The 22484-nt window shown below is 43.8% G+C and overlaps 4 protein-coding genes across 6 annotated transcripts; 3 read left to right on the top strand and 1 right to left on the bottom strand.

The window, feature by feature from the left end:
• The first annotated feature begins 834 nt into the window (after window positions 1-834).
• LOC119020814 (von Willebrand factor A domain-containing protein 1-like) lies at window positions 835-11761 on the top strand. 2 transcript variants are annotated; one of them, XM_037100501.1, is made up of 6 exons: window positions 835-1314; window positions 6576-7115; window positions 7237-7515; window positions 8447-8722; window positions 8884-9168; window positions 9281-11761. In XM_037100501.1, the coding sequence occupies exons 1-6, from the start codon at window positions 1233-1235 to the stop codon at window positions 9298-9300; spliced, it is 1482 nt and encodes a 493-aa protein (XP_036956396.1). In that variant the 5' UTR covers window positions 835-1232; the 3' UTR covers window positions 9301-11761. The 2 variants fall into 2 exon arrangements, with proteins under 2 accessions (XP_036956396.1, XP_036956395.1); XM_037100500.1 differs by having other exon boundaries at window positions 8881-9168.
• A 1389-nt stretch (window positions 11762-13150) lies between these two features.
• Window positions 13151-15745, top strand: LOC119020671 (olfactory receptor class A-like protein 4). The gene is made up of 4 exons (XM_037100166.1): window positions 13151-13426; window positions 13660-13923; window positions 14815-15060; window positions 15334-15745. The coding sequence occupies exons 1-4, from the start codon at window positions 13151-13153 to the stop codon at window positions 15544-15546; spliced, it is 999 nt and encodes a 332-aa protein (XP_036956061.1). The 3' UTR covers window positions 15547-15745.
• Window positions 15746-16246: 501 nt separating this feature from the next.
• On the bottom strand, window positions 16247-19632 carry LOC119020826 (olfactory receptor class A-like protein 4). Its single transcript, XM_037100519.1, has 3 exons — window positions 19454-19632; window positions 17694-17869; window positions 16247-17594 (listed from the first exon to the last, which is right to left on the bottom strand). Exons 2-3 carry the CDS (start codon window positions 17778-17780, stop codon window positions 16590-16592), a joined length of 1092 nt encoding a protein of 363 aa, XP_036956414.1. The 5' UTR covers window positions 17781-17869; window positions 19454-19632; the 3' UTR covers window positions 16247-16589.
• Window positions 19633-19822: 190 nt separating this feature from the next.
• fndc10 (fibronectin type III domain containing 10) lies at window positions 19823-21970 on the top strand. Of its 2 annotated transcripts, none has more exons than XM_037100520.1 (2): window positions 19823-19970; window positions 20076-21970. In XM_037100520.1, the coding sequence occupies exon 2, from the start codon at window positions 20224-20226 to the stop codon at window positions 21271-21273; it is 1050 nt and encodes a 349-aa protein (XP_036956415.1). In that variant the 5' UTR covers window positions 19823-19970; window positions 20076-20223; the 3' UTR covers window positions 21274-21970. The 2 variants fall into 2 exon arrangements, with proteins under 2 accessions (XP_036956415.1, XP_036956416.1); XM_037100521.1 differs by having other exon boundaries at window positions 19882-19929.
• Window positions 21971-22484: the final 514 nt, after the last annotated feature.

Raw genomic sequence — 22484 nt, 5'->3', positions numbered from 1 at the left:
TTACACGAAGGTTTGACTCTTTCACAAAAAAAGCCTGGGTTGCATTTTGGTGAGAGTTTCGCTTTAAGTAAAAATGGTTCAGAGCGTGTTCCAAATGACAACGTGTCTCTATCTCATCATCCCAAATCAAGCTCACCTTATACCGACTCTGTCTGAGGAGAGCTGTCAAAAAGTGTAAAAAATAATATGAAACACTGTCACATACAGCACAAGCAAACTCTAAAAATCCACATTATTTCCAGTGACGCAGACACTCTGTGTTGGCAGTGGAGGCTCTCATCTCAAGAGGGCACATTGAGGCAGTGCCCTCCATTTATTAAGCCTTTTATCTTTATCTGGTGGCACACACGCACACACACACACACACACACACACACACACACACACACACACACACACACACAAACAGACATGCGTCCTATTGTAGTCAACTTAAATAAATGCATGTCAATACCCTGCACTTGCTCCAAGTTATCTCTCTGATAAGCAGCAGCTGTGGTATTTACTGTAATCCTGTCTAATGGACTGGCTGGTTTTCCTCGCTGGTGCTCGGCCTGAACGGGTTTCTTGCCACATAACTGTTTTCCAAAGTGGGGTTCGGTTGTGTCTTCAGCCTGTGGGCCTGTATGGGTGTCTCCAGAGAGAATAAAGGTCAGATCAGTTTCACTGTTATTCATCCAGCACAAGATACTGTACAGGGAAAACTGATGAGATCATTCTTTCTGCAGCCACAGCAGACTTTTAATCCTGGCACCCTCAGGATGAGATTTTCTTGGTTCTTCTGACACACATGGTCTTTCACATGGGTGTCAACTTTTGGGTGGGGGGGGGGGGGGGGGTACCATAAACTAGGGAAATAACATTCAACAGCCAGAGGATGAGTCCTTAAACGCACCACCAAAGAACGAAATCCAGTAAAAGGTGACTGATTGTATTTCCTGGCTCAGCAGTTTAAGGAGGAGGAGTAATATGGACCTGAAAAGTGAGACAGTCTTGCTGGACTCGGAGAGAAGTATTCCCACCGTACAAACACCGAGGACAAGGCATGACGCAGGTGCTTGCCGGAAAGTTTGGATGAACCGCGCAGCAGCAAAACTCTGCTGAAGAGGCGACAGAGGAGGATCTCAACACGGACTGGACCACGGTGCGATGGAAACCGGTGACAGAAGAACCGCTGGTGCTTACTTCACCTTCTGATCAAATGAGTAGTTTTTAAATGCTGCGCAGGAAGGATGAAGCACTTTTTACTTCGCTGTTTTCTACTGTGGGCGACGCTGCAGCGGCGCAACACGCAGGGTGCTCTACCTGCCACAGGTGAGATGATATCACGGGATACAATACAGATGAGACAGAACAGATAGACACGCACATCTCCGAATTAAACATGAACCACATACAGACCGGGTACGCGTGTCTAAAGTTGACATGTTCGATCCGTCTTCTTCTTTGGGGTTAGACTATGAAAAAATAGTCTTTTTGTAAAGGAAGTCTGGGGCTGAAAGTTATCTCTTCAGAAAAAACTGGTTTGTCCTTTATTGTGAAAGTTACAACACGTAGACGTGTCTGCAGACCGTGTTTAAAGTATTTTAAAAATGCTGTTGAATTCTTTTGACGTGATATTTGATATTAATCAACAGACTGGGATCATTTCTACATTCAGGCTGGTCTAAACAAGCTGCCACATGAACAGTATGACTGTGTTTGTGTATTGCAAAACACTGTTTCATATTTTTGATTGGTAAATGTAATGGGTGTGTCTTTTTAAATGCTCCTGGTAGATCTAATCTATACACTTGTTTGTAATAATCTCAGTGAGTGTAAATATTCAGTCATTGGCAGTAATATGAAAAGTCATTGAAGAAGTGGACCTTCCTTTTACATCTTTGTATTTGATCAGGTGTTTACAAAACATTAACTCAAGTAGCAGAGCCAGCTTCAGTGCAGCTTTTGAAGTAACAGTTTCAGTTTTCTCCACCACATTCTGTAACACTGTACTTTTTACTCCACTAAAGCTATGTGCTGGCTATAGTAACTAATTACTTGTCAGACTTTGATTTTACACAAAACACATGAAGTGTATGATGCCGTTACAGATTACATCTCCCAGCAGCATATTAAGAAGTTAGAATTGTCTCAATTTGCTAACTATTTTTTAATTTTCTGTTTTGTCACAGTTTTGATCAATGTAGAAGCAAATGAAAGAAAATAAGTATGAAGTATAAAGAAAATAATAATCATAATAATTCAATAGTATAATAAATTATAGTGTCACATTCACAGGTGGTATTTATCTGCATAATGAGTACTTTAACTTTTGATACAAGTTTTTAGTTGCATATGATTTCATACAACTCTTACCTCTTTTTTTAAATGCTTCTTTTCACTCAGTTGAAGGATCTGAATCCTTAATCTTCCACTGCAGGTGCAGGTTTGCATTCATAGGTTTAATCTTGAAAAAGAAGCCAGCTGGCTGACCTGTGACTTCATATGGAACAAATTATATATGGGTGTACAAACTGTAAGCTATGGAAAATCTTTTCCGAATCATAACACCGCTGGAAGCAGCCAAGTGGACGTCAGTCAGTTTTAAGAAACATATCCGAGTAAACAATGTGTCCACCAGCACTCGAGTGCACATACTGGGCCGAGAGTTTCGGGGTCCTCCCAAGAAAAATGTATGTTTTGTAAAGAAGTCCAAAGTCTCAAATGGTAGAAAATAAGGAAGGGGACACAAAAGCTGGGAGTAACAACAGGAATCCAAGAAAAATGAAGTTTGACCAAAGAGTAATACACAAACAGAAGAACCAGAAAGTCCTAGAGAAGAAATGGGGGGAATACACAGGACACATGAGGACCAGGAAACAGACACAGGAATGCAGGAGACACAGACAAACCAACAAATAATGAGGAAAACCACAGGCTTAAACACACAGGAACTGATTCATTAAAGGTCCACCCTGAATAAATGTTGATTTTCGGGTCTCTTTCCCAATTCAAATAGCGACGCTATGGGATGGTGACCTGCAGTCCCAAAGAGTCAGTATTTGACTTTGAGTTGTGGATAAGACTCAAAAATCAACTTTCTTACAAACGGAAACTCTAAAAAAACTTGTGTATAAACAGCAAAGAGAGCGTAAAAAAGACAAAGACAGGAAGTAGACGTGACACACAGCACATGAGATTATAATTGAAAAAATAAAACAGGAAATGACCAAACCAAAACTCAGAAACAATGATAAGATATTTGTACATAAAGCTAGATAAGCTAAAGCAGAAAATAAACTAACAACATCTCGATTAAGAATGAAGAAGGCGACCGGAGACCAGTTACAACCATTAGATCTGTCCTTTAGTTTGGATTATATCACATTCATTTGCCTCATAATTTCAGAGAAAACCCTGCACATTAGCTCAGTAATGCAGGCAAGCTGTTTAGTGTTGGTGTTTAATAAAAAGGAGTCTGTCACTGTATTTTGAAGGACATTAGGAGCTGTGTTCTTCATGCTGTCTCTGACACAGAGGACGCTGTCGTACTCACAGGTGGCCACAGCTAATTAAAAGTAAATATTCTTGCTTATTGGCTAAGTTAGAAGTCCTTCCCCAAAAATCCCACATGGAATGCGCGGAATTTTTAATTCAACCGCAGTTTCACTTTTCATCCGGAAATCTGTAAATGTTTCAAAGGCAGCAGAGCCACACACAGCTCATGAGTAATGTGTTTTAGATGATCAGGAGTTCAGAAGTGGCCTGCATTGATTTTGATGCAGCACGGACTGGATAGTCTACCATCTGTCTGTTTGATGTCGGCGCATGTTGATAACGCTCTCGGTAAACTTCACAGGAAGCATTAACATATTTTTCATTCATCTGAGCAGCTCTGCAGTGTAACATATGGCCTTGGCACAGCTTGAAACCAGTTAAATGGCAGACGACACGCTCAAATCACATATTTTCACAGGCACTTTTCCTCTGAGGAATGCAAAGATGGAGCAATTCCTCTACATCTCCATCAACAACTCTAATCCTGTCATCTCACCTCATCTTTCTGTCTTGTTTCTCTGTTCTCTGCCTCATTTTCCCATATCAGCCCCCCCTCTCCATTCTTATTCTTGCCATATATAGCCTATAAACATAAATTTAAAATCCACAGAGGTTTCATGTTCTTGAAGCTTCTGCCTCCCTCTCGGAGCATCTCTCCTTTTGTAAGTTATCTGTGTTTCATTAAGTTGTTGGCACCTCCTTGTCTGATTGCTCTGTTCTCCCTCATTTCCTCTCCGCCTGTTTATTTTCCTGCTGCTTTATTTTTTTCTGCCTCCCTATAAAAGTTTAATGATTATGGACCATTGCTGCAATAAAAACAAAGGGGGTGTACTGCGGAGGAGCTGCGAGTGGAAAAGACGGAGAGGTGCGAACAATATGGAAGAAGTGAGGCAATAAAGCCGATGGGCACATTATGTAGGGGATTATAGGGATTATTGAATCATTTAATCTGATCCTCAGTCCACATTGATTACATGAACTAATGTCAGTGTATCAGTCATTTATAACAGGTGATGGTACAAGACCAATATTTCATGAACTGCAGGCCTACAATGTGACAAACCCCACATGATTACAAGTAAACGCTCGGTGGTTTTCCCGGAGGAACAGTCGAGTGAGTCAGCCGCCGATCCGATTGTTGGTTATTTCGTTGAAAATTCTTCCATTAAGTCGACTCGTTGACAACACACCAGAGCGCAATTGCTTCTGAGATGTGATGACAAGTTGAAGATTGGACAGATTCCCCAGATGTGGGTTGCGCTCTCTCTTTTTCTGCGCCGTTCTCGTTTCCTCGCCGACGTAAATCTTCCTTCCAGTTCCACATGATGAATCGACTCCTGTGACCAATCCTTTTTTGATTCCTCGCTCGTGAGTCCTCTGCTGGAGCTCAACTCAAAGTGCTCTCAGTGTAATGTTTTCTGACATGTTTTGAATACAGCGGGGGCCGTGCGGCAGATTGTTCCCAGGATTTTAGAGTGTTGGGCATGAAGTGAGACACCTCATATACATGTTATTGCCTTTTCATTCTTTTAATCAATGCTTCCCCCAAGTTACGGCAGTCTGTGACAATAATAAGATCAGTCTTTAAGAAAACGTAGATCAGTGTCCCTTTTTTCATGATTGAGATTTTAATGTAGTCAGGATGGGATGATTCATCACTGCCAACAGTTTCTGGTATCTTTAAGGAGAAATTAAAGCGGCCTAATAATTCACCACGTTTTATGAAAATTCCATGCTAATCATTAATAAAAAAAAATTTAAAAAATCCCAGTTCGTGCTTTGATTTAATGTCCAAAATGGGGGAAATTGAGGATCTAGTTTCGAACTGCCATTTCCTCATATATTCAAGGACCAAATGATCATTTCACACACTTTATAGAGTAAGTGTTCATTTGTCTTGACGAGCCCACAGAGATTTTCACCTGAATCTGCAGCTACCCTCACTTTTGTGGAGCGTTTTAACGTCATTCAGGTAATTGTTTTGATTCTACCGGCATCATTTTCACAATCTGTTTGTCTTTGCACAGCGAAGTTGAGAGACTAACTAGCTGGTGAGCAGCCGAAGGTGGTATTCGATTTACATTCAGGTGGTCCCCAAATCAATGTTAAAGGAGCTCTATGTAGCAATTTACAGGTATGAATCACTTTTTAATTGGTTGTATGTGAGCAGATTGTAATAATGTGATGTAATGTGAAAAATGAGACCTTCCCCGTCTCTCTCTGCTGCCTGTTCAAGCCTGTGGACGATTTGTTTCAGTTGTGTAATGCCCTTGGTCTGTTTGTGAACGACTCGGGTCAGTTTTTCCTCAACAGTCCATTGATGTGACTTTATATGCCTGTTCTTAACTGCTTCGTCTCAACATAAAATCACAGAAGTTCCACAGCTACTCTGTTACTCTCATCCCAGTCACCCAGAATAAACATTGGCAGTGTACGTTTCTGCAGATGTTTTTCTGTTGCAGCTTTATGGTTCCTTTTTGTTCAGTTTCCAATTTAATGAAGGCATGAGATCACTTGGTCAGGCTCAGAGAGAGATCATTTTTTGGCTTATCAGGTTTAAATTACAGCTGGAAAATGTCTTAGCGTCTTGTTCAAGATATCCAGTGGTTTTGCATTTCTAAATGTTCATGCCATCTTGACCAGTTGTCTCTCGCTTGTCAGCTTTCGCGCCTGTTGGCGCCACCATCAGCCCCTCCTCCACTTAATGTGAGAATAATGATTGTATATGATAGGAAAGTTTAATGTGTCCGTGGTTTTCACTATTAACATTTGTATAATGTGTACTTGAGTAGCTTTTGTCTCCATTTAAAAAAACACACAGTCGATGTCATCATGAAGGTGATGAAATGTCAATGTTATGCTGACAGCTTGTTTACGCTGCCCACAGGTGGCATAAAAAATAATAACAATAATAATGGAGGGTTCAACACTGTATGGTAGCATACCTGGTAACACGGTAAACAAGAACAAGAATGATTTGAGGTTTTCACCCACATATTGAATGACCTCCTTGTTTTCCCTCCTGTTATGCACAGAGTTAAACTGCTGTGAAGGGGATATCCTCCTCCTGCTGGACTCCTCAGGAAGCTTGTCAAACTACGAGTTCTCAAGGCTGTTGCTCTTCTCCGGCGAGCTGCTTCGCCCCTTCTCACTGGGCCCGGGGCACGTAAGAGTCGGGCTGCTGCAGGTGGGTACAAACCCGATCCTGGAGTTTGGCCTGGACGTCCACAACAATCAGGAGAGTCTGCAGAAAGCGCTGCAGGGTATCCGCCACCTGCAGGGGGACACCAACACTGAGGCGGCGCTCAGGGTGGCCCAGCGGCTTCTGACAGAGATGGAGGAGAAGGTGCCGAAGATCCTGCTGTGGCTGACTGATGGCGTGCAGCCTGGGGACGTGGACGAGCCGATGTCCGAGCTGAAGGCGCAGGGAGTTTCTGTGCTGGCCGTGTCTACGGTACATGGCAACTACCAGGTGTTACAACGGGCCGTGACACCACCTCTGGAGTCTCACCTCTACGCTGTGGACATAGATAACATTGACATCATCACAGAGGACCTGAGGGACGCCATCATTGGTGTGTGTGTGTGTGTGTGTGTGTGTGTGTGTGTGTGTGTGTCTGAATACGAGATTTTAGCACATTAGACTATCTCTATGCCTTTCCATCTCCCATTGCTCTCGTCTCGTCTTATCTATAGAAATCATTCGTGCAGAACGGCTGCGTGTGGTTCACTTGACTTCCCACAGTGCCGTGCTGCAGTGGCGTCCTGTTCTGGGTGCAGGCAGCAGTTACTATGAACTCCAGTATCACTCTGTGAAGAAACTGGACCCTGAGACCAGACGCATTCTCCCAGGCGACTCCAGCTGGGTAGAGCTGACCAACCTGCACCCCGATACCTCCTACACAGCGTATCTCCACCCACAGTCCAACCAGCAGCTGTTCAACACACTCTCTGTGGACTTCACCACACTTCCTGGTGAGAGGATTTAAAGCACAACATATTTAATTCAAGAAAAGGAAAAGAAGTGAAGAACGTGGTAGAAAACTTCATAGATGTAATACAAGAACAGCCGTAACTGCGATTATTTTGTTTAACGGCAACACATTTTTACTGGCATTAGCCAAAACTCAGCCACTGGCTACCTCATAAAGTCCTTACCGACATGCTGTTGAGCACGCTGAAGCACTCTGTGAGGCTTTTTGGTTGGTTATCTTTTTGTCTCTACAACAGTGCTTGGGTACTGTAATATTTCTCTGTAAATACGATGACATTCCCATACTGTTGGTTTCATACCACAGTTTTGGACAAACGCCTGTGTTTCTTCAGGCCATCAGAATCAGAATCTGCCCTCCAATGTTTGTTTTTAATGTTCCTTTTGATAGTTATTTATATATATTTTTTAAAAGGTCCAACATCACACTGATATTTCATCAGTTTCTACATTTTAGTCCAGACATCCAGGTTGAGTAAAGTGCACTGTCTCTCCAGCTGCTTCCAGGTCTTTGTACAGCGTCCTGATTTGAATGTCGATCTTATTTGGTGACTTTCATTATTTTTTACAACTAAAATGACATTTTTGTTTTTACGAAGAGAGTAAAGTCCTGTTGGGTACTGGTACTGAATTCTAGGGACCAGTACTGGTACCATATGGGTTCAATTGTCACAGTACCCAGCCCTGTTGACTTTTCATTATTCTGAAATACATTCAGCAGACTGAGTGCTTGAGGAAGACAGTTGATATTTTATTACATAAGGGAGTTTTTTTCTTTTTGTTTCCTGTCCTTTAATTTGCAATAACACACACAACCCCCGATCTGTTCAACAGTCGCAGCACAGCGGGCTGTTCAGGCTAACTGTAATTATCTATAATTGACCTTTAATTGCTGCTGGCCTTCATTCTCCTCAGATATTTTAAGCCCGGCCGTGGTGTCCGTGTCAGACTCTGGCCCTCGTCAGATCCGTGTGAGCTGGGGGCCTCTGCAGCCGCATCGAGTCCAGAGATTCTCGGTGGAGTATGGAGCGATCCCGAGCGGGCACGTCCGCACCGTGACGTTACGCAACCAGCAGAACTCCACCTTACTTACCGGTCTGGAGCCAGGCACTCAATACCTGGTCACAGTCAGCGCTCTGCATGTGAATGGAAAAGAAAGAGCCATGTCTGTGAGGGCGTGCACTCAAGAGGGTGCGTTTTGTTTGAGTTTGTCCTTTAGTCGTTTCCCCTCTTCACAATAATTGAGTTGTCTTTGGTTGTAAACATTTAATTTGTTCTGTTTTATTTCCCTCTGACCTTTTGTGAATCATCAGTCTTTAGATCTTCTCTCCGTGTTTTTCTCCACGCAGCAGCTCTGCCCGCCCTGGCCGACCTTCAGCTGATCCCGGTGCAGCGTCAGGAGGTGCAGGTGGCGTGGCAGGCCCGTCAGGAAGGCCTGAGAGGCTACTGGCTGAGCTGGGAGAGAGAGGGTTCACTCCGCTCCTCCTGGAAGCCCTCCACCTCTTCGGTCTACCTGCCTCCCACCTCTATTTCAACGCGGCTAACACGCCTCGCGCCAGGCAGTCGAGTGTGCGTGTCCCCCGTCTACAGCTCTGGCCGGGGAGACGGGATATGCTGCACTACAGAGAGAGACACAGGTTGGCCGAGCTGAATATTTCTTTCTCAGTTTTAGCACTTATTTTTACGTAGCAGGTTTGGTTCACTGGAGGAAGTGTAATTTCCTGTTTCCCTGTCTCCCCTCTCTGATAGAAGCCAACCAGTGGGGTTAACAACCAAACCAATCAAGCAGCTGGAGCAAAACAATTAGTGAAATGGAGCATTTGAACTGCTGGGTGCACTAGATACTCCTGTATAGGACTGAATATTAATTCTCAGTTCTTAAATGACAGAAAAGCCTCTATCACATAGCCCCAGCCCTCTGTCCTCACAATGGTTCAACAAATCTGGTGTAATTATAATCTATTTGTCCTGAAAATGAAAATATCCACCAAATTTGCAGGAAAGCCGTCCTACACAGCATCTCGGATGTGTTCGAACATATCAGAGTTGGTCAGAGTGTGCAGGTAAAGCTGCCGCCATGGTTTGTGCAAGGAACCATTGTTATAGACAATTGTTATTTATTATTGTGATTTACCGTCTGTTATCATAACAGGATCAGCTGTCTCTTAAAGTGTACTGTTACATAATCACAGGTGTGTTTACTAGAAAATGTATGAAATGATCTCTTCTCCTTGCACACATATTTAAAGATCTTAACACGTTAAGAGGTGTCCTGCCCTGTGTCCCCCTGATTTCAGATCAAAATCCAAATTTCTGGCATCACCTTTCACTAGTTTTAAATCTTCATAGCTGTAAATCACATATTTTCTGGCTCATCTGAGAAGTGAAACAGGATGAGATAAGCTTGAGAACACTACAGATAAGTCTTTGAGGTACAATAAACCACACAACATCTCCATTATAAATTGCAGAGGTACAAGAAGAAATATATAGGTGTTTTGATGAACTGTGACCTGAGAAGCTGAACTACAGTAGCCAGGATTGCATTTGTTTTTCACTTCATGATTTATTTTAAATGGCCAAGGGCACAGAAGGCAGAGTGGTTCGATCCCCACCTTCTCTTGTCCACATGTCCAAGTGTCCTTTGGGTGAGACACTGACTGCCAGTTTGCTCCAAATCCACAAGCCAGTGAAATGAATTGCTGGTTCCAGGCCTGGATAAATTGGGAGGGTTGCATCAGGAAGGGTATCTACCGTAAAAAAAACAAACAAAAAACTAATGCCAGATGAAATATGGTGATCTTCCATGAAGGGATTGCCAGCAGGATGGAGAGAGATGAGCCACTGTGGTGCAGCTGTAGAGGCTAGAGGAAGAAGGTTCATTTAGAGGCAGAATAAAAGGTGATGAGATGTGATCATCAGTAATCATCTTGAGCATCAATTACTTCTACCTATCAGAGCCTGGCATCAGTCTGAGGCTGAAGAAACTTTGGATGCCAAGTTAGAGGACCATGACCTTGTCTGTTAACGTTATTTTAGATTTGCACGACGCTTGACACTGATTCATCATTCACATTTTCCTTTTACAGGAAGTGTGTGTATTTAAGAAAATTATCCAAATGTATTGCTATAACAGAGTTGTGTTGCACAGCGGTGGAAGTACAAAGATATTTTTCCAAAATCCATTTTGTGGCTGCAGGCAGCAAATCATAGATGAACTAACTGGCGAACCAAAAACAATGCAGTATTAATGTCTGATGGCATTAATCATTTTTATCTATCTATGATGACCAAAGTTCTACTTTTTATGTAACAGTTGCGGCCTTTTCTGGATTATTCATAATATTGAAAGTATCAAACTTTTTGATTTTGAAGCTTATCATAAACAAGTTAGAAAAAGATGAATCTTTTTTGTCATGAGAAGACAGAGTTCATACATTTCTCTGGATCACAGACATTCACAGTCTGGTTTGTGGTCAATGATAAAAACACAGAGAGGATGTTTGTAAAGCATAAAGATGATTGCTGTATTTTACATTATCGTCTCTTCAGATAAAATAAATTCAGCCTCCTGATTCTGTACAGCTCTCTTAAGTATTCGATCAATATATTGAATATGTACTGTGAATGAATATATATATATATATATATACACACAAGTACATAAATTTAAATGTACTTGTTTTGTATTTATGTGCTACTGAATTTACTGCCAGGCTTGTCTGGTACAGTGTTTCTCTGGACGAATGAAAGGACAAGAGAAAGAAGATTTCTATAAAAGATGTTTTGCACAGTGTCTATAAGAATCAGTTTCTTTCTTTTTTTTTTTTTTTTACATTGTAAAAAAAACATTGAAGATGTGTCCTGCTCCCTGGTACTCATTTATTTGGTTGTTCGTGGGGCCATCTAGTGGTTGTTGGCTATAATCAGATATTGCAATCTGAGAAAATGGTAAACTTGGTGCCATATTTTCACGAGACATAAGAGACAAAGATCATGCACCATTAAATTTTATTACTTTAAAACACCCAAATCCATTAATGAAGCATTCTCCCAATAGAAAGGGATGTAATGCTGTTAAATGGAACAATAAAACGCTGTTTTACTGCCTCAGATAGAAGATAAAGGAAAGGACTAAGAGGTAGTAGTCAGTTGAAAGTGTATTACTTTTGATAAAATCTTAAAATTGCTGGCAGTTACTGCGAATAAATAAAAGGACCTACTGATGCCTTTTGTTGTACTTGTGCAAATATTTGTTACATCATTGGTGTATTTATGAACGTACTTACAAACACCACACATCAAAGTGTCACTTCAGTGGCAGATGTTACTGATGTTCATACCCAACTGTTTATCTTTAAAACATTCATCTTTGTTGATATATTTGAATAGCTCCTGTGGGAACTCCCTACTTGTCACACTCTTTGAACCAGTTGGTGATAAGGAGGCTTGCAAATGACCCCTCATCAGACTTTGATAAGGGTATATCTAGTCTCCTGTGAAAAACAGGGGCTTGTTTCTTGTTATGTTGGTGACCAAGTTGATTCGTGTCCATTGTGGTTTGTGAATGGACAACAAGGGACGGGATACCACGACCTGATTTTCTTTTACGAAGGGATTTAAAGGTGAACTGGCAATACACAACTTTTTTGCTCCAACTTTTTCATTGTGAAGAATACTGAATCACCAGGTATCGGTCAAACAACTGGAATAACCGTGGAATCTCTGCAAAAGTAAAAAAAAAAAAAAAAAGAAAAAAAAAGAAAAAAGGGCCATTAATGGAAAGACGGTGAAGAGGGAGAATGACAGAAACTGAGTTAAATACGAGTGAACAGACGGGCATTCACTCGATGGAGAGGGCGCCGGTGTTGTGTCAAAATCTGTTCCCCCTCTGATATGTGTGTCCCTTACCACTAGGGCTCGAAACGGTTCCAGCAGAACCTGCCTACTTATTGATACAACTGAGTGTGTAACTCTGCCTTTTCATAGCACTGAGATCAGTCAAATTTAGCAATAGCCACGTTGCTAACGCTGTCTTGCAGCAACGGAACCAACAGTAACACCACAGGTAAACCATTTCTGCTTTCATTTAAGGAAACTTTGTTGTGTATTATTTTGTGCAGTGTTTATTTTTGGTATCCACATCAGGGCCTTGTGACCTGAAGTCAACATTAACATGCTGTCGTTGATTTTTGTTTTGTCCGTGGGCTCAATCAAGAACACATGCACACAAACAAAAAGGCTTCCAGTTCCCAGAGGTGGATGGCCTCAAGAATGAAGTTGCAAAAGAAGCACATTTCATTCAGGGAAGCTGATTAATCTCCTGTGTTTCATTAACCTGTGCCCCGAGCTCCCCGGGGTATAAAACACAGGTGTCTTCTGACAGGGATTATTTCACCAGATCGCAGCAGAACGACACCTCAAGAAGGAGTGTCTTAAGTTAGCTGGCTGCTCCTGCAAAGACCTGCGAGATGATTATGCTGGTCATGTTGGCAGCATGCTGAAGGATGAAAACTGAATTATACTTACCTCACAAACTGAAGATGTAGTGTGCTCTCAGACTTTTTATCAGCTGGTAAATCTGCTTTATCAACAAGGTTTTTGAGAAGAATGGCCGCAATGGACGGCCCGATGGATGGGGAGGTGGACACAGAGCTTGTGGGGATGGGACTTCGTGTCTCTGTGTCCCCTGCACAAATAGCCTTTTACATTATCCTGGTTTTATTTGGCATCATAGGTAATGCCACCGTGGTCGGGGTGGTCGGTAAGAGTGTATTACAGGACAGTGGTGGGGGGCGAAACTCGGACATCATTATCATCAACATGGCACTTTCGAACCTACTGGTGTCTTTGGTGAGGAACACGCTGCTGGTCATCTCAGACATGGGACTGCAGGTATGCACTTTTAAACATCAACCACTCATCCTTCAGTCGGTTGAAAGGGTATGTTGATCTGACTTTTTTGCACCCCCTGCCTTACCGTTTGTCTATGCCAAAGTATATACTGGTGACAAGAGACGTCTCCAGGAGTATCTTTGGTATCTTTTGGAGATAAGGGAAAGTACAAAAGATGATGGTCAGGGAATGTTCCAAATTTGTGAATATGCACGCATCTCCTTCTTTTCAAGCTGTACTCCTCCAAAGAGTGGTGTCAGATCCTCATGGGTGTCTGGGTGTGGCTGCGATCTGTCAACGTGTGGTCAACGTTCTTCCTCAGTGCGTTCCACCTCCAGACGCTGAGGCGTGTGGCCCCAAGTGTCGGGAGCCTTCACAGGCAGCGGGGCGCTCCCAAGACCCTGCTGCTGAGTCTGGGCCTCATCTGGCTTCTCAACTTTATTTACTCCATTCCTGCTCATATCTTTTCCATCAATGGGAACATTAACAGCACAGAGGTGAGAGTCTTCCGCAGCATCAGGCTGCATGAGCTTAAAGGAACAATTTGTAAAATATCTGATTATTGAGTCTCTCATCCCCAGCTTATCAAATACTGATGCTTTGGGTTGGTGGATGGCCTGACATACGAACCCAAAGTGTCATTATCTGATAACTGGGTAAACCCAAAAGAATCGGTATTTTCTGTGTTGGGAATGAGACTCTACAGTCTTACAAATTTGAGCTTTAAATTGAATGTATGAATTAAATGTTAATTTTAGTATGATCAAAAAAATAGTGCAGACTGGCAGTTAGATTAGACAACTCGAGCAATTCTAAGGAGTTTACTGAATATCTTACAAAGGGAAAATAAATGGAAACCAATGTGTGTCCGTAACAGTAAGGAAATACAACCAAAAATCTAAATCTGTGTAGCATGCTTTCAGAGAGCGGTCACCAAAAAGTGAGAATTTGACTGGGACATTTTTTAAAAATGTTTTTAATTGAGCTTGGTTCAAAGAGATCAACAAGAAATAGCTGTCCCTTTTTCTCAGGAGAGAAGGCATTTCCCTAAGATGCAGACTAAAGCCCTATTCACAAGGTACTAATATTGCCAGGGGAATTCTACTGATTTAGACACAGGCTCCATGTAACATCAGCTTTAAAGGTGCTTTAAAGAAGAATAGTCTTTAGTCAAAAAAGAGTTCTGGCCTCCATGATGCAAAATCCGACCGGACATTGACAGAACATCCTTGTATTTTTGGCATACTGCTTTTGGGACATACTCAAACATTTTCTGGCACATTAAGTAGTACCGCGATATGTGTATTGGAGTGCATTTCCTATGTTCTCTCCACCCTCTTTCCTCCATGTTCTGACTCCACTGCTTTGTCTTCCCCCTCCTCTGTCAGACCCTGATGCTGGTGAGCAGCACAACACGCCCCCTGCTGGGCTGTGTCTGGAACTTTCCCACCAGCTACAGTGGCCTGGCCTATGCTACAACATCTATGGTGATCCATGAAACCATTCCCATCATCCTCATGGCCTTAACCAACCTGGCCTCCCTCTACATGCTCTACACCCACGGCAGGATGCGGAGTTCAGTGCAGGATGCACCTGTCATAAAACGGGTGCCTGCTGAGAGACGAGCAGCCAAGGTGAGGAAGAGGAGGGTGGTTGAGTCACTGTGGTTGTATAGAGATACATACTGAAGGCATGCTCATCGTGTAGATGAGAAGTGGATGGGTGGGTTAAAATGTTTTGTGAGCAGCAGACCTTAGAATTCACATATGGAACTGATAAACATGGCTGTCATTTGTTTTAGAGGTTTTTTTGTTTGGTTGTTTTTTTTTTCCAGAATCAAGATGAACATATTTCATCTAATTTTAGAGATTCCCCTCCCTGTTTGTTTGCTTCATGTGTTTCTCCAGGTGATTCTCGCGCTCATAATGCTCTTCATTGCATCCTGGGGAACCAGCATTATCTCCGTCAACTATTTCAACTACAACCGCGGCTCCTCAGCCGAGTTTCTCCTGGTCATTGCTCGTTTTGCCAACATCATCTTCATTGCCATGTCACCTGCTGTTCTGGCTGTTGGCCATCGGCGGCTGCGTTCTTTCATCAAGTCTATGCTCACGCACTGATGGACTCCGGTGCTGACAGCACACAATACTGCTGAATCATATACTACTCTTTGCATCAACTGGTTATAGGTATGAGAAAATTATGTCTTTTTCTTTTGCTGGAGTCAGACTGATGAACTCAATGAAAAGGCAAAGGGCTACAATTACGCTTACATTGTGATTGATTGTGTGATGCCTTTGTTTTACAGTCTCAAAACCTTTGCTTGCCAACAATTTATTGTTACCCTTTGGAACAGTGAGTTACAAGGGTTATCAACAAAATCTACAATCTTATTAAAGTCACTACTTACCATGATGACTTCTGATTAAGCATTCATCTTTTGTCTTCCTATGTGTAACTTACAAATAACATTTCAACTGAATCTCAAGAAATTAGAAATATTTTGGTTTATAGATCTGTTTATAGATCCTTGTCAGGGATAGACCGATTATCATCCCGTCAGATTAATCGTCATTTTTCAGATTATCGGGATCAGTGAATTTTCTGTCAGACTGCCTATAGGCACAACACCATCTGATTGGTTACACGTCACAAAAACTAAAAGTCAAATCAGTCTACCCCTATAAGAAAGTTTGTTGATATAACACAAGAGTGTTATGAGCCCCCAGAAAGTTTTTACTGTCCGATTGTAAATAGAGTATTGAGACTTTCTACATAAAATCAAGAGAGACACAAGTAACCGAGTCCAAGGTACTGGAGCACACAAATCAGGACCAACACACTTTAATTTACTGACTAACCCGTGTCTTCATCAGAGTGGAAATTGTACACACTATGGGCTTGTACAACTAAAGTCGACTTGACTGACAGCACAGACAAAAGAAAAATCAAGGGATTATTAGTATCTCAGCTCAGCTCTGCGATGATTTCTGACTCCGCCAACACACTGTGTCTCAGTTTGACTTGCATTAAACATCTCAAAATAAACGTAATAATACTTGACAACAGTTCTGTCCAGAGGAAATGGAGTGCGAGCCTCGCCATTCAAATGTTGAGATATTTAACAGTCCTTGATTTTCAACGCAGTCACCCTTTCCTTCCATCATTTCTTTGCTTTAACTTTCATGACCTTTCTCTCGACGACAAAAAAGGTCTGCTTTCCCTTCTGTCCTTCGGTGTCTGGAGATTCGCCCCCCACTCCAGTGTCCTCACTGTGACTTTTAAAATATTTAGACCACCCCAGCATCATGCCGGTGATTCTCCTCCTCAGCTTGCCGTGTCCGAGGGCCACCACCATGGGACTGAACCCTACAAACAGCGAGGCAGAGAAGTGGGCCACGGTCAGCAGCCCTTCAGCGTGGTGTCCTCCATCGTGGTTGTAATACGTCACCGCGGCGACCTGCAGCGCCCAGCAGACCACAAAGAGCGACACGAGCGACACGATCACATTGGCTGCTTTCCGCTCAGTGGCCACGTGTTTGTCCAGCTCCCCGTGGGTCCCTCCCGACTCTCCCCCCGCGGTCACAGCTCGGATGTGTTTCGCCAGAGCGTGGAGCGTGGCCAGGTTGGTGCCGACCATCAGCACCAGCGGCAGCACCTCATTAAAGGCCAGCGAGGTGGAGGCGAAGGCCGCACCCTGCTCGTTGGACGGGAACTCCCAGATGCAGCCGAGCAGAGGCCTTGTGGTGCAGCTGATCACCATCAGCTCCACGGTGGCGTTGCCGTGGACGTGAGTGGAATACACCAGAGCCGGGATCGAAAAGACCAGGTTCCCCCCCCACACCAGCCCCAGGACGATCCAGACCCGCCGCCTCTCCCTCTGCTGGGCGAGGGGTCCAAAGCTCACGTGCTGACGCCTCAGGGTGGTGCAGTGGAACATGCTGAGCGCCAGAGTCACCCAACAGCCCACCGCCCGCCACCACACCCACAGCAGCATGAAGACTCGACACCAGCCCGGAGACAGGGACACATCCAGGCCCAGGTCCGACACAAAGATGGGCACCGTGCGGAAAAGCGAGGTCAGCAGGTTGGCCAGCGACAGGTGCACCAGGATAGTGTCAGAGGGGGGGAGTCTCCGAGAGGGACTCTCAATGGCTGACTGAAACACCTGAGAGTAGAAACAAGGAAGACTGAGAACAAACCCTCCCCTGAAACATTCAGCTCAGTGAACTGAACTCAGTGATTTATTCCCCATAATCTGTCTCACCACATGGATGACCGAGATGTTTCCCAGGATTCCAGAGAAGACCAAGAGCCCAAACAAGATCGCATCTACAGTGAGGACCTCTGACATGGCCTCATCGTCTGCATGGCGACATACTCCGCTTCATTCTTCGACACACATCGCATGCACCACTACTGCCGCTGCTGCTGATCCACATGCTGTTTTATTAACAGACAAAACAAATTACTCTCACACGGATGGTTTCATGTTTGCCGACCAGGCTCATGGTCGGTTTGATCTAATATGCTGATGCAGTGACAGGCAGGCATTTTCCACGTTTTTGCTTTCTGCATCACAGCCCAACTGCAGAACTGTCTGCTGACCTGATACATCACGTCTGCAGGTGTGGGCCGCTGCTGTTCACTTCATAAATGCCTGTGTCCATTAACTTATTCCCACTAATCACTGGATGACTCTGCTGTGAGACACCAGCGACCTGCTCGTTTGGGTTGTAGTAGTAACTCCAAATTTCTCATAGATCAGCCACATATAAATAGCCAGTATCAGACCATCAGGTGTACCTTTAACCTCGGATCACATCTAACCAATTATCCATGTGACCTCTAAGGGACAGGTGAAGCCAAGTCATTCCGAATGATGCAGCATTTTTCTCCTATTAGTGGTTCATGGTACTAATTGTTTACAGGGTTGCCAAGTTTCTCTCCTGGGACGAGGCAATGGTTGCTTAGAATAATCTCAAACAAGCACTGCTTCGTTACAGATTGCGCAGAACAAAGATGGTAATTGATTATAAAAACGTTTTCATTGTGCTCGAGAGAGTTCGTTATCATGAATTTTCTCTTCACATACGAAACCATTATGTCCCAGAAAATTAAAAACCCACAAACAAAGGGCGTAAACACAACAAACCAAACAATATGTGCAGGGATTGGGTGATGTCATTACATTGCTTTAATGGGATCCCAACCCCCTTCTTGTATAAAACTGCACAAGTCAGCAGCTGTTACTTTGTGTCTTTCAAATAGCTTTGTTTTGTCCAGAAACAGATGTAATATACAGCTCATGCACTGGATACATGAACATGAACAATCTGTGGTGGATTTTATACAAGTGTGAAACACTCTGTGGGGTGTATCTCTTCATGTAAGAGTCAGTGAATGACATGCATCCAAAAGTGAGAGCAGAGAAGCATCCCATTAAACCACCAAAGGCAAATTAAACTAAAATTGACCACAGATGGATTCTTTGGTTCATGCAGCATAACTGTACCACCAGCCTAGTGAATTTAAACTGCATCTCCACCATGAAGGTTTTTGTTTTTACCATTTGTCCGTTTGTGTGCTGGTTGGTTGGTTGGTTTGTCGGCAGGATTACACAAAAACTACAGATGTCCACGAAATTCAGGAGGAGCATGTGTCTCAGCTCAACATAGAACCCATAAACATTTGTTGCAAATAAAGATAAAAGGACAGATCATTGATGGTAGCGCACTTTACATGTATGACATATTTGTTTAGAGATATTAATGTATAGATCCTGATGAAAAAAACAGGCACATTCATATGAGTTTGATTCGATGCAGCTCCTAGATGATTAAAAACACTCATAATGAGTTGATCACGGTTTTTTTTTTAATTAATGAGCCTTTTTATACAATGTCATGTTAAGTCAACTGTGATCTAAACACTGACCCTGTTATTCATTTCCATGTTGCCTAAATTAGCAAAACAATGACAGAAACAGATGATTACAGAAGGTTCATATTGGTTTTATATTCTGACCTGAGCAATATTATCTGGAACAGATGTGGCTCCCTGCTCCTGCCATAAATGTGTTTTTGACAGTATTTGTTGTTGCTGTGGACGCTGTTTACTACACAGGTGGACCTGATGTGGAGGCAGCTCTGATGCGGGGTGAAGCCTACTCTGCAGCACAGGTGGGATGCAGGTCGCTGAAAAAAAGAAAGAAAAAAAAAACAAAAAAACAACTCCATCCGTCAGTGTGTGTCAGGGCTCTCTGTTATTGACACCTGAAGCGCTGTGTGGGATGATGACTCACAAACCGACTCCTGATGACTACAAATATTTTGTGAACGCACCCACGCTCCCAAGCTCTCCGCGGCGCGCGCTTCTCCACGTGCACTCTCGCATAGCGGGCATCAAAAAGCCTTTACGTCAAGCCAGACAGGAAGGAGAGAGAGAGAGAGAGAGCGCATCTGATGGCACCGTAGACGGGTCCCCGCGTCCCGCCGACACAAGTACGTGATTCGTCGTGGACGAGTGCGAGTCGACGGCTGCGGTGAGCTGACTCGGGCTTTTGTCAACTTCGCCCCGCGAGTTTATCCTGTGCAAGGTCATCCCCGCGTCCGCATGCCCGCATGATCAAATGTTATTTCTGTCGCAGATGCACACCCGCTCCTCGCTCCCCTGTTTCACACGGATTTCTGTGTCTGTGTGCGCCGAGGCAGGGCTGATCTTATGGCGGACACCAGCCCGCCTTCTACCGTCGTCCATCTGATCCACTGTGAGAGGGAATAACTCGACGAGGTGAGATGAAACGCCAACAGCGACCATCGCTGCTCGCCTTGTCGGCACTCCTGCTCTGCACACTGAACCAGACAGCTGGCTCCAGCGGATCTCATGGCAGCAGCTCGGCATCCTCATCAACAACATCATCATCATCATCATCATCATCGACAGCATCCCCATCTGAGGTGAGAGGCAGGAATCATTTGGGCACGCTCAGACAGACTGGTGGCAGTTCTAACAATGGCAATCACAGCCACGAAAGTAGGCCATCACCAAAGCTCAAGGAGGTAACAGGCCGAGCCAATAGTTTCTCTTCTGACACCAGCAGAGGCAATGTTTCTACTGTGATATCTGAGAGGTCTGGCAGGGCACCAAGCTGGAGGCTGGATGAAGGGGTGTCACCGCTGTGTGCCTACCGGGTGTTCGAGGGAGGCATTGGTGGGCAGCTGTGCTTTCGATACACGCTGCCCGGGTACACATGTGGTAAAGGAGACTGCAGGGCAGTGGTGTCTCTGGGGAGCCTGCTGGCAAATATTCTCATCAACGGCAGCGTACTGTTACAGTGGACCCACGAGGGGCCACGGTCCATGATGACCAAGAAGCCAAAGGAGATTGCAGCCGGTCAGAACAGCAGCGGGGAAAGTCTAACGAGAGAGGAAAATCCGAGATCAGACACTGTTACGGGGGGCAGGCGACGCCACAGACGGGGGGGCTTCGAGTTGAGCTGCTGGTGGAACGGAAGCTACACTCAGTTCGAGTGCCCCGGTGTCCATCTTGGGTCCGGCTGCAGGGACTTTCTGCTGACCGAGCTGCATGAGAGCATCCCCTACCGCATCTGCCTGCGCTCCCTGGCCCACTCTGACCCCGCTCAGAGGGCAGACCACCAGGACTGTGTGGAGTTCACCCTGCCGCCGTCTGGGATGCAGGACATTGTGATTGCCATGACAACGGTGGGGGGAGCTATTTGCGTGATGCTGGTCATCATCTGCTTGCTGGTGGCATACATCACAGAGAACATCATGAGCCCCACGTCACAGCACACATACTCCTACCGCACTCATTCGCGTCACTGATGCTGCACTGTCCCCCAAGAGTCCAAGATGCACTGCGACATGAAGAAGACGTCCCCGACATCTGCTGTCCATGATGACCATGTCTAATTTCACAATCACAGTCACTCATCGTCAACAATAACGACTTCTCAGTCAGACGTGTAATATGATACACACATCCTGTTTTGACTGGTCCGAAGTACAGTCTACTGTGGCTCTGCAAACAACATGCCTTGTCAACCTCTGCGAGGATGCACTGAACCAAAAGTACTGATGACCTACATTTACTAATACAGTAGTTTACTGTGTTTCTGTTTTAGTTCCAGGCTGTCTTTGATTGAGTCTGCCAGCCTGTATGCTGGCAGCATTTATACAGCAATACACTTAACAAAATGGCTTTGAATACATCAGAAACAGTTTTTTTCTTTTGCTAAATGTACAGCCTGTGAAAGTGTCCAGGGTTGTCCTGCTTTTGCAAGGGTCACAGGAAAATAAAACTTAATGATCCCCCCCCCCCACACACACTTTACTGAATAATTCCACACATCTTGTTTTGCTTTGAAGTCTGCATATGTGTTTGTACCACTTTGTGAGGGGCAATCCAATGTGGTGTACAATCTCCAAATACTGTGCCAAACAACTTGAGTTAGAAATCCCTTATGTCCTGCTGTGAGTGAATAAAGTACCATGAGGTCATTTTTAATACTTTACAGCTGTGTCTATTATTCTGCTGGTGTGAGAGTGTTTGTGTTGGTTTTCACATCCAAGGACAATTTATCAACAACAGATATCAGCTCAAAATATCTGCATAAACACCCTTGCAAGGTGTCTGATGAAGAAAATTTGGCTTGGTCCCATTATAAGGTTATTTTCTTTGTTTATGTCTTTCTGGCAGTGTTGTAAAAAGTAGCCAAAAGTCATACTACAGTAAAAGTAAAGATATCATGCTGACATATGACTCTGACTAAAGTGAAAGTCACTCCAATAGTACTTGAGTAACAATCTTCAAGTATCTGACATTAAATGTACAAAAGTATTTTGGGGGGAAATAAATGTACCCGAAGCTCCTATAAGTAAGACAGTGATAGTGATACTTTGTGTTTTCCAAGTTGTCAAAATAGTGATGCCTTGGGCTTGTAGGTCGGGTTGGCAACCAACTGAAAGTCAGTGAAGGACACTAAAAATCAACTATCTTACCAACAGGAGTTTTAGCTATTAAAAATACAAGTTTA

Source organism: Acanthopagrus latus, chromosome 6 (genome assembly GCF_904848185.1).
Source record: "Acanthopagrus latus isolate v.2019 chromosome 6, fAcaLat1.1, whole genome shotgun sequence".
Classification (NCBI taxonomy): Eukaryota; Metazoa; Chordata; class Actinopteri; order Spariformes; family Sparidae; genus Acanthopagrus; species Acanthopagrus latus.
This window is presented reverse-complemented; position numbering and strand designations above follow the sequence as displayed.